This window comes from Haliotis rufescens, unplaced genomic scaffold (genome assembly GCF_023055435.1).
Source record: "Haliotis rufescens isolate VD_foot unplaced genomic scaffold, xgHalRufe1.0.p SCAF_52, whole genome shotgun sequence".
Taxonomy (NCBI): Eukaryota; Metazoa; Mollusca; class Gastropoda; order Lepetellida; family Haliotidae; genus Haliotis; species Haliotis rufescens.
In genome coordinates this window covers 345,961-358,209 of record NW_025964246.1, presented here as the reverse complement: position 1 = coordinate 358,209, position 12,249 = coordinate 345,961, and the positions used below count along the sequence as shown (strand labels likewise).

General features: G+C 38.6%; 1 protein-coding gene across 5 annotated transcripts in view; it reads right to left on the bottom strand.

Moving 5' to 3' along the window:
• Positions 1-4,120, bottom strand: part of LOC124144037 (protein ECT2-like) — a 60,109-nt gene extending 55,989 nt beyond the window's left edge. For 3 of the 5 annotated variants that reach the window (XM_046513253.2, XM_048384917.1, XM_048384918.1), the window contains exon 1: positions 993-1,089. In XM_046513253.2, the coding sequence (XP_046369209.2) occupies positions 993-1,032 (40 nt within the window). In that variant the 5' untranslated portion in view covers positions 1,033-1,089. Of the gene's footprint in view, positions 1-992; positions 1,090-2,831; positions 3,055-3,638 lie in introns of those variants that run through there. The other 2 variants (XM_048384919.1, XM_046513255.2) reach the window with 2 other exon arrangements.
• Positions 4,121-12,249: the final 8,129 nt, after the last annotated feature.

Genomic DNA, 12,249 nt, shown 5'->3' with positions numbered 1-12,249 from the left:
TCAATTCAGGGATAGTTTTGCCTGCTGGTGAGAATTGGGCATTGTCCCTCAGACTGTTCAAGACATATTTCATGGGAGATAAAATATCACCTTATAAACATGAAAATCCCCGGGTCAAATCATTGTCTATCATGTTTTACGTGCATATATGTTAGTACAGCAATAAGTAAATTAATCAAATGTTATTCTACTATGATTATTTTGATTAATAAACTTATTATAGAATTTCCTATGAACAACAGTAGCAGTTACACAATGGAAAACAATCAATTATTAGGCTTTAAACTCAAAGTAGACATTTTTCTATTGTCTTGAGCGAGTTAAAATATATATGCCACATCAATAATAAAAGGTCAAAGAATCGGGTTGGAAAATCTGAACATATCAACATCCAGGTTGATGTACTGTTTCTGTTTTTCATTTATAGTCTATTATATAGTCTACATCAGAACGAGTTGAAATATGCTTGCCAAATGTTTCATATAATTTATACGTTGTGTGTATGTACATATCAGGGATCGACAAAAGTTGTCTCTAAACTACTCAGACCATTTAAGATTCAGCAAATACGACAGACTACTTGAAAATCTCCCCTGGGAATGAAAGGCCACGCCTGCCACATGTTGCGGAGTTGTGGCTTCGGTCACGCCTGATCACCTGTCATATATATCCACAAAACTTAAGAGAACACTTCACGATCGAGCTCCTTTTTGAGGTTTTAATCTAAACGATCCTGACAAAAAACATAAGGTAGTATATCAATGCTTGAATTTGAAGAATATCACGTGTTTAACGTGTATTCAACAGGCGACCCTTTCATAATCGGTCCATCACCGAAAATGTAAACACAAGGTCGACACCTGTTTGAATGGGTGAAAACAAAATGCGACATCGGGCCAGTCGCTATCTGCTAGGAACAAATGTATCACAAAATGTTACATTTCATAGATTGGCATGATAGTATAAATTTGAACCATTCGATCGCGACATACCATCCTCTTTCACAACCTGAAGTACTCTTCCATCCGCCATTGTTTTGGGCCGACATGAAACTTTGAATTTGGCGGTGGTAAGTTAAAAGCCCACACCTGATTGGTCGTTTTTAACTTCCGGTATAATATTTCCACGAATAGGATATAAGTTAACATAAATTTGGTACATAACATTACCTTACAACTTATTAGACACTGTATACTAATGGACTTGGTTTCGAACCGAAATAAATATCAAACGACCGTCCTGTTGCGGAAGGGGACATTGTGAAGAAGAATTATCGTTTACGAAAGCCGCCTATCACTTTGTCATTTAATATTATCACACATTACATATTCAGTGACGCATGATTTGTTTGTATCGTCCCTGTGGACGAATATTTCATCAAGCCGATATATACGGCCTATTGTAATCAAATTGCCAAAGGTAAGAGACCGCTGATTTATTATTGGGATTGGTGGGTTAGAGTGAATCAGGGGAGGTTTATAAAAGAATGACAGTCTCTTGGGGAGGGTCGTTAGCAAAACAATACACATATTTATTTATTTATTTATTTATTTATTTATTTATTTATTTATTTATTTATTTATTTATTTATTTATTTATTTATTTATGGGGGGAGGGGGTAATAAAAAATGGACAAAATATACATTGATTTACATGTTGTCTTTTAGGGATAACAACGACATTGGGAGGGTAATAAAAAATGTGAAAAGCCGTGGGAAGGTTCATTTTTTTCAGTACGTCTGCTCCAATTATATCTAAAAATGTAACTACCAACTTAAAATTCAGAACGGTTTGTTTACACCGATCCACGTTGTATTATAGCCGTTTATTGGTATCGTCGTTTAAAATACTGTCAGACATTAATTTAATTTTGTTAAATGAATAGGAAATTGGTAAAGTCTACCTTTATATGAGTACTGCTGACCTCTCCTATTTATCAGAATGTTAATATATGAGTAATTTAAGTACTGCATGTTTAACTAGGAAATTATTTTGCTATATGAAGAAGTTTAATTATTCAAGAAATGTGGGGATTACACACATGGTTTGAAAGCATTCTAACTGTACATTGATCAGAGGGAGACATCAGCTCGTTGAATTTACGAGGTGCTCAAGCACATAAAGTTTGACAAATAATTTTTGACCTAACAGCATCTAAGCATTTCATGTCATGAAAAAAGGTAACTCATCTGGGGGGGGGGGGGGGGGGGGGGGGGGTCATGTTATAACATTTTATTTAAAAAAAAACAACATATTGTCATATATGTCAAGCATATAGCGACCTGTATTCTGACCCGAAATCCGGGTGTCTCCTTAGACTTGCACAAGTCTCTAATGCAATACTTATTAGTTTAAATCATAATTTCCAGATTATGTAAATAATAAGAACAAGTTGTCCCTAAAAGAGACTGGGGTCCTTAGACTGTCCACATATCTAGACTTGCCTATCAGGAGATATAGTTACGGCATACCCATGGACCTAGACTAACATTTAGTCTCTGAAATCTTATATTACACAATATCCTTCTTGACTCTAAAAATAAAAATAAAATTCCCTATGCTGATTTCAGAATAGAGCTAGCTTGAGCTGGCTAGACTTGCTTTTGTATGCATTTCTAGATTATTATTTTTTCATAAAATAAATATATTCCACGGTCATGGTGCAGGACTACCATGGACCTTTCTTTAGTTCAGCCTTGGAGCAAGGCAAGACTTAGTGACTCTCTCTGTTATGCGTTACCCTATAAACTATATTTAGCCCAGCCGTCCGACCGAGGATGTTTCATCGCGACAGCCTCTTTACTGTTGGCGGTTTTAAGAGATTAACGTACTGTTTTGTTCAAATTTTTGGCCGTGTTTGCTCATCCGTGTTACATAAGGTTATCCTCCTGGACGATGTCAGTCAAGCGTGTACTGTCTGCTTGTACAGTGAAACACCTCTGAACTAACAGTTTACAGTGCGGGGCGGTTACGTAAGCTGACGTGTGACGGCCGGGGCATTGTAGATTTCAACAGGGAGTCTTGACCAGCACTACGACTGTTGAACGACTGCATCTAATTAAGCCAAATAAAAGCAACAATTATCATTATAAATATATCATGTATATGCTAAAATCAGAGCAGGGCCGAAACTACCATTGTAGCAGAAAAACAGTTGCAAAAAAGTAATATTATCAATTCGTTTTAATGTTCAAATCTCATTTGTCATCATATTTGTTTTTTGAATGAAAGTCGAAAAGGTGTTGGTGAAACGCTTATATATATTACAAATAAAAAGTTACAATGAAACATCACCAATATTTGTTACAAATAAAATCTAACATAAACGGCCCCAAAATGCAGGAAATAGCGTTTAAGAGCATTTAATATTCTCAAATTTCTGGGTAAGCATACCCCCAAATCCTAATAGCTCTTCAGCAACCAATGCTTGCCGTAAAAGGCGACTATGCTTGTCGTAAGATTCGACTAACGGGATCGGGTGGTCAGGCTCGCTGACTTGGTTAATGCATGTCGTCGATCACAATCGATGCTCATGATATTAATCACTTGATTGTCTGGTCCAGACTCGATTATTTACAGACCGCCGTCTTATAGCTTGAATATTGCTGAGTGCGGCGTTAAACAACAAACAAACAAACCCTTGTAATCCATGAAACAAGTTGGAGCAGTGAGGTTGACCAGAGGCTGTCAAGACTTAAAGACCATTTCCAAGCTGGACTGAAGACAGTTTTGACGTGTTACGAGGTACTTAGTCATGATGGACGAGTTCTTTTTTTGACCGAGACTCTGTGATTTTATGTCTGAAATGTCCAATGAATAAGAAAAAATACCAAACATCTATTACCACTTTAGACTAATAATATTGACATGCAGAACTATACCACCTTTTTCAAGGTGGAAGGTAGTAATTTGTTTATTTAACACCGTGGGCATTGGTAGACTCCATCCCCGTGGCCCCCTCACAAACACATGCAAAGGCAAGTCAATTGTTCACCTGAACAAACACGGAAACATATGATACAAGTCGAAATAGAAAATAATTTTGGTCACTGGTCCGTCAAAACCAATTCACATTATGAAAATAGGCAAGTCTCTAGCTAGATATAATATAGAATAGAAACATCTCGTGTAACACACTGACATGGGAGTTTACAGAAGTTCCAGTGCGAAATCGGAACTACAGGAAGCGCTAGTAAAATATCAAACATTGCCCTGGGCATCAACCCTGATTTCAGTAAATTTGTTCTACGTCCCTATATTGCCCACATTGAAACAACTCAACACGGATGAATGTATCTCAAATTCTCGCCTCTTACACGACAAATTGAGTGAGTGAGTGAGTTGGGTTTAACGCCGCTTTTAACAATATTCCAGTTATATCGCCGCGTGTCAGCTTCATGTGGGAGGAAAGCCCCAAGTGATGCAGGTCTCAGACGTTTACCACTTCGGTGAAACCCACGAGCACGGGTATGGTGCTGACAAACCAAGAAACATAATCGGGGCGAACCGGGATTCGAACTCACAATCGTAGGTTTCTGGCGTGCCCAAGGGACGCAACTCTGCACAGCGAATCGCGGCGCCTTAGACGACTGGGCCACCCGTGCCCCCTTATTTTGGACTAGACAACACACAATTCAACTTTATTGGTATCAAAGCTTTGAAGAAAACATAGCTCTCCACATCATGTGAAGTTGTATATATAAAAAAACATATTAAAAAGCAGAATGATGGAATACATATAGAATGATTTTCTCTGTTGTGACAAAACGTCACAGTTGCACTAAAGAAACACCAAACCATCTGCCCGTGTGTTAAGTTCTGAAACACACTCACTCCAAAATAACGTCTGGTTTTTAATTTGATGGACCAGCGTGCGTGCAATCACATAAAAAAATAGTCATACCAGAGTCCACAGCTGACACGTACACGATGAGTGTCCCTACTACGCACTGAGGTTTTCAACTTTCCGGAGTCACGGGATTATTGTCATCAGCTGATTGAAATGAAATTCAAGTAGGTTATATATACAAACAAATGTCATCACATGTGATTATCATTCTGTACATATTTCCTATTACTATGCTTGCTATACGAGGTTTGCAAGTTGTAAATGCGTCTCGTGTAGATTGCCTGTTTATCAATTAGTCCCTGACATCCCAACTGGTGAATCTTTTCCCAAGTTATATTCACACACAGTGTTAACTGGTTGATCAAAATCCTGCAATGTGTTGGAATAGTCAAACTACTTCAACCGATAACATAATTGTTGTGTTATGAAGTTAATATGACCTCCATATATGTTAACTCATTTCAGTTTCAGCCGACAATTTACAGGTGTCTATAGATCTTATTACGATAGTATCCACTGTGCGTCTGGTCAAAGGTAGTTAGTTGGTTGGTTTGTTGTTTAACGCCACACTCAGCAATGTTCCAGCTATATGACGGCGGTCTGTAAATAATCGAGTCTGGACCAGACAATCCAGTGACTGACACCATGAGCATCGATCTACGCAATTGGGATACGATGACATGCATCAACCAAGTCAGCGAGCCTGACCACCCGATCCTGTTAGTCGCCTCTTACGACATCCATAGTCGCCTTCTACGGCAAGCATGGGTTGCTGGAGACCTATTCTACCCCGGATCTTCACGGGTCTGGTCAAAGGTAATGGTCAAAGGTAACTTATAATAATACGAGTGTCAGTTTGTAACGCCAACGACTCGCATTTGGGTTCACCCTCAGTTTAACTAACTTTTTGTTAACACAGATTTTAGTGCTAATGCAATGTTTGTTACATGACTCAGTAGATCGTAACGAAATTAAAGTTTCTGTTTTGTGAACATCATCGTTTGAAACCAGTTTTGTATAATAAACCTCAGTTCAGGGGCGTATCAAGATGGAGTGAAAAAACATCATCTATAATATAACAAGGGCAAAAGTGAGCGTGGCTCACTAATACCCCCGACCCGCCTTGTGTGTCAGTGGTTTCAAATTAAATAGCTTAAAAATAGTGCCACGCGTGGCCCTGTAGCTCACCTGGAAATACCAAGTTTCAGTGAGATAACTGAAAAAGAGAAAAAGTGAAAAAGTAAGCAGAGCTTACTAATACCCCCAACTTTTTAGTGTCAACTCTGCTTGAGTCATGCAAGCTATTTTCACAGTACTAATATAAATTAGTAAAAATGTAACCAGATCGAGCCTACAAATACCCCTGATTGTTAAACTTTTATACGTTGACCATGTTATTGTAAAAAATAGTACCACAATATAGGGTTAGGGTTTGAAAAAATCATAAAAAATGGAAAATTAATAAAAACTTTTTTTTCTTTTGATAGCACCCCTCCGTATGACACAGATTATATGTACTAAGTTTGATATGAATTCACTGAATAGTTTAAGAGAAATCGCGCGGACAAAGTTTTCGGACGGACAGACGGAAGGACGGACGGAACCTTGGTATAACTATATACCCCCGATCCCGATAATAAAAACAAACTGATGACACTGCACCATGGCACCTTGTGCATGCATCTTGCCCTTGTTTCGCCAGTACCAGCCGATCTTCGCAGTTTTCACTGTACTGTACGACTGTTGCAGGATTTCACACTGACCTTGCCGTCGTTATGTAAAAAAACTGTTGACTCCAGTAAAGAAGCCTTCAATTAAAAGGGAGAGGGCACTCCGGGTAAAATAAAACTTCAATTTAAAACACTTTTCATAATTAAATAAAATCACAAAGACCTGGGCCCACTTGCACAAAGCGATCTTAGCGCTAAGATGATCGTAACTCCCATACGTTAACATAGGCTTACAATAGTCGTAGCGCTAAGATCGCTTTGGGCAAGTGGGCCCTGGTCTTCAGTAAACTTTTACTGGGGACCCAAACAGGTAATTTTGTGCAAGTATCAGGTTAATGAGTGAGTGAGTATGGTTTTTACGCCGTTTTTAGCAATATTCCAGCAATATCACGGCGGGGGACACCAGAAATGGGCTTCACACATTGTACCCATGTCGGGAATCGAACCCGGGTCTTTGGCGTGACGAGCGAACGCTTTAACCACTAGGCTACCCGACCGCCCCTAACAGGTGAATGAACAAACACGGTCATATTCTATATAATCAGATACGTTAACGTTACTTGGTAACTCTGATTCTCTGTAGGTTCTTTTTTTGCCAGAAATGTCTCAAAATGGCCAATAAATGTACCAAGACAACAACGTTCCTCACTCAACTTAACACGATTAATTGTATGTATCATGATTTCTGAAAATCTCATGATGCGAATTTCATCATGACACTGTTTACTTGTGTCAAACATTTTTATATTTGTTCTGAATTTAATTACTACATTAAATGTACACCTGAAGATCAATTTGATAATAAAGATTTCGTCAAAAAGAGAAAATATTGAGTTTTAGCAGAAAGCTAACAAAGAACAGAGTTTGAAACCACTGGTCGTCGTTAATGTATCTGATGCTCTGGGTGTTTTTTTTTTAAACTTCATAAATAATTTTTTTTTTAAACTCACAAACGTTACAGTATGTTTCCATCAAAACCATCGACCTAACAGTTATATCATAGATATAATACTTTTTAGCAACATATGTTTTAGAAACAGGCTGATGAACATATAAATCAGATACGTTAAATTATCATCAGATACGTTAAATTATCATCAGATACGTTAAAGTATTATCAGATACGTTACCTGCAAGATTCAGTGTTTGTGGTACACATACGCTCGTAATAATACAATATATGATCCGTTCATAATCTTAAATTTTTAAAACCTATATTACCATCAATATTGTCACGTCGAGTTTAAAATATTACTTACCGAACAAAATGGAATATTTATAGGATTTGTTTAAGAAATTGTGCTCAAAGACAAGTGCTCAGAATGGAAGTGGCATGACTCTTTACACTTTGAACAATGAACAGGTTTTCATAATGAAAATCTGAATAAAATGTATACAGTTCACGTATTGATGAACACGTATCTGATGCCACAAATAAACAAAAGAGCGACATACATTGCCCTTTAATCCACTACACATCTCCTGGACATACACCACACCCTTATCTCGCTGTTCATTCTGTCAGAGGGCGGTCGGGTAGCCTAGTGGTTAAAGCGTTAGCTCGTCACGCCGAAGACCCGGGTTCGATTCCCGACATGGGTACAATGTGTGAAGCCCATTTCTGGTGTCCCCCGCCGTGATATTGCTGCAATATTGCTAAAAGCGGCGTAAAACCTCACTCACTCACTCACTCATTCTGTCAGAAAGTATCAAATCGGTAACTGGTTTAGTGGTTTCACAATCCGTATTTGTGTGTTTAACGTATCTGCATGATGAAAAACGAATGTAACAAAGATAAAAAAAATAAGTTTTAATTGTAGCATGCTTGCTTGAATACACATGTCAAAGCTGTAGTTTGCTGTTTCACAATCAGTTAATACACGTGTTTATGCATTATTCAACTGTGTAATGAGTTCAATTCAAATATTATAACTACGATTTCAAAAGGGTTTAACGTGTCTCATGATAACTTTTGGGACAGATTCATAAATGTTCTCAGTCAAAGACAACTGGCAATACTGATGTAATGTTGTTCAAATACAGTGAGTGCGTGAGTGAGTGAGTGAGTTGGGTTTAACGCCGCTTTTAACAGTATTACAGTTATATCGCGGCGTGTCAGCTTAATGTGGGAGGAAAGCCCGAGGTGATGCAGGTCTCAGACGTTTACCACTTCGGTGAAACCCACGAGCACAGGTATGGTGCTGACAAACCTCGAAACATAATCGGGGCGAACCGGGATTCGAACCCACAATCATAGGTTTCTGGCGTGCCCAAGGGACGCAACTCTGCACAGCGAATCGCGGCGCCCTAGACGAATGAATCACCCGTACCCCCTGTTCAATTACAGTTTCTTTGTCAATTTTATTCACAAATAACACAGAACATTATATGCGTATTGGGAAAATGTGAAATATAGTTTCAAAGTTCTGATGTATGTAGGCGAGGGACAAGAGTAAAAATGCAGTTATAATATATAAAACAATGTTTTCATGAATATTCTGATTTAACCACATCTGGTATATACATATCGAAATTTGTACTTGTCCATAAAAAAAACAATGATGACTGAGGGGCGTCAAAATCCACTTAATGGAGAATGAATGTTAAATTCACTGAAGGTGGAGGTACATCAATGTATAGTAAATGGGGATTCAGTTTTCTCGCAAAAATAATTCTTTTATGTCGGTTAAGAACTTAAAAACGTAAAATTTATAACATAAATTCTGTTCCTAGACTTGGCGACCAACGTTTTACGAAAACTAATATTCCTTTTGAAAAAGTCACCAGTATTTCATTTTCTTAACATTTGGATTCATTCATGAGATATGAAAACAATGTAAAATGTCTAAAATCTCTCAGTACTGCAGAAATGAGTTTTGTTTAACCATAGTATTCATATAAGTCACTGAAGCAGATATAACAAATAAATAAATAGATTGTTCAGAGCCTTGTCTGATAAACCAAACAAACGCAGTTTCTTAGCAACCGGTTAAAATGTACTGCACAGTCACTGGCGCGCGGCGTTAAAATAGTGTTAAAACCAAAAAAGCAATTATAAAAATATCTTTTATGAGAGACCCGTGTCAGTGTAGCTCGCACTCGCCCGTCTTCTACATAGGAATAAAGATCGGACACCTCGTGACACCTCCGCGGTAAGCTCACTTGAGACCTGCTGAGATGTTTCAAAGTGTAATTTGCAATACCCAGAACAGCTTTAAAAATATGCTTTGGAAGTCCATTGATGCACATAGGATAGACAACACGGTCGACGGACAAATTAATATGTATACATGCAATTTCATTTAACAACGCGGTTAAGAAATGATTCATATAAAATCTTAGTCTTCCCCGCAGTCGGTAGAATGGTGAAATGACTGCCACCTTAGATCATAGTGATCTAATAATGAGATTATAATTCATCACCATTAATGTTGCCTTTACTCTTATGGAGAAGACGGCGAGTGCGAGCTAGACTGGCACTGGTCTCATATAAAATATTTTTTTAACTACATCTTTGTTGTTGTTGTTGTTGTTGTTTAAACACTATTTTAAGACGCGCGCCTTTGTGGACAAACTCCCAGACACCGCAGTGGTAATGGTTGTTTTAACAAAACAATCTGTACTTTTTCTTTGAGCAGAAAATGCTGATCAAATAGGAAAGTCTTCATCCTACAACAGTGAGTGAGTGAGTGAGTTGGGTTTAACGCCGCTTTTAACAGTATTACAGTTATATCGCGGCGTGTCAGCTTAATGTGGGAGGAAAGCCCGAAGTGATGCAGGTCTCAGACGTTTACCACTTCGGTGAAACCCACGAGCAGGGGTATGGTGCTGACAAACCTAGAAACATAATCGGGGCGAACCGGGATTCGAACCCACAATCATAGGTTTCTGGCGTGTCCAAGGGACGCAACTCTGCACAGCAAATCGCGGCGCCTTAGACGACTGGGCCACCCGTCCCCCTCCTCATACTAAAGGTGTTCTTTACTGTCAACAATAATAGATAACAACTGTCAAAGGTTATCACGCAATGCCAAACCAAACAGCATTTAACACTGCAAACTCAAAGTTTTCTTTGAATTCGCTGTATTCATCGTAGGTAACAGGCAATTTTTAAATGCAGCTGCAGGTATTGGCCGTTGGATATCTAGATATCATGTCTGGTGAATCTGGCAGAAACTCAAGTCATGGGTTTGTATCAAATCCACAATGTGGTATGGATTCAGATCCAGTGGCGAACATCAATATGTCGGAGAACTGCAGCCTTGATTCCCCCTCTGAAACATGGCGAATAACACCCATAAAACAGGCATAGTGTATTATTTTTTAGTTTAAAACCACAGTTTTGCATTTGTGCCTGCACTGTGCTAAATGTACAAACACAAGATCAATTGCAGATTAAAATGTAATGCCTCCCTTCAGGGATATCAAATCATATATTACCTCTAAAACCTAAAGAAAATGCATTATAAGTCTCATTTGTATGTTCCCCATCAAAATCTTCATGAAAAATACCAAGTTTCATTTCATTTGAATACCGTTCACGTCACTCAGGTAGTCATTCCAATGCGCCAATGTGGACACTTCCTTTCGTCTTCTGTTTGTACCTTCAGGGTTCAGAACATGCTTAAAAAGTGCTGTGACGGTGTCGCATGCCAAGATTATCCACGGATTTGCAGAACAGATCACTACAGGAGTGAGTGAGTGAGGTTTTACGCCGCTTTTAGCAACATTCCAGCAATATCACGGCGGGGGACACCAGAAATGGGCTTCACACATTGTACCCATGTCGGGAATCGAACCCGGGTCTTCGGCGTGACGAGCGAACCCTTTAACCACTAGGCTACCCGACCGCCCATCACTACAGGAAAAAGGCTGTTTTCTCACTGTCTCACTGAACATATATACCTGAAAATCTTGTGCATATATATATATATATATATATATATATATATATATATATATATATATATATTATGCAGTTATTAACTTTCCTGTTTAAGCTACTCTGTACAACCTTGATTCTGGAAATAAAGAATATTTAAAACATAGTTTAAAATGTTTCTATGATGTCGCGTAAAACAACGTTAAGTTCAGTGTGGTCGGCTTTCAGAGAGATTGGCGTCAAAATCCGCCGTCAGCGGTTGGAAGGGGTGCAAGAGAAGCTGACAGCTCCGTATGGACAGGTATCACAACCAGTCAGTCCCAGGTCTTGTAGATAATCATGGAACGATTGGGAATCGTTTCATCTTCCGATGTTCAATAAGTGGTATTTGTTTGAAGAGCTGGGTTGTTGCTGAATGCAGCGTAAAACAACAAACAAGCACGCACTGTATGTTCATGGGAGTTTGATAGCTCACTATTTACGTGAAATTTGTGAAGTGTTTGAAAAGTGAAAAATAAGAGTAGAACCACACGTAAAATCACATATGGGGACAAATTGTGTAACCACAGGCGTTATCGTGTATGACAAGGAAGCAATAAAATAGATATTGTTAGCTCTTATTTTACCGCCTCCGTCTATAGAATGAAAAAATCGGACAGGCACAACTGATAAACAGTCGGATATAATTGTTTCGTACGTGACAAGCATCACAATCGCCTCTCGCCCACCGATCCATTATCAAGAAGAAATGACTGTCAGGCCCCACTACTGATACCGCGCAGTGTTGT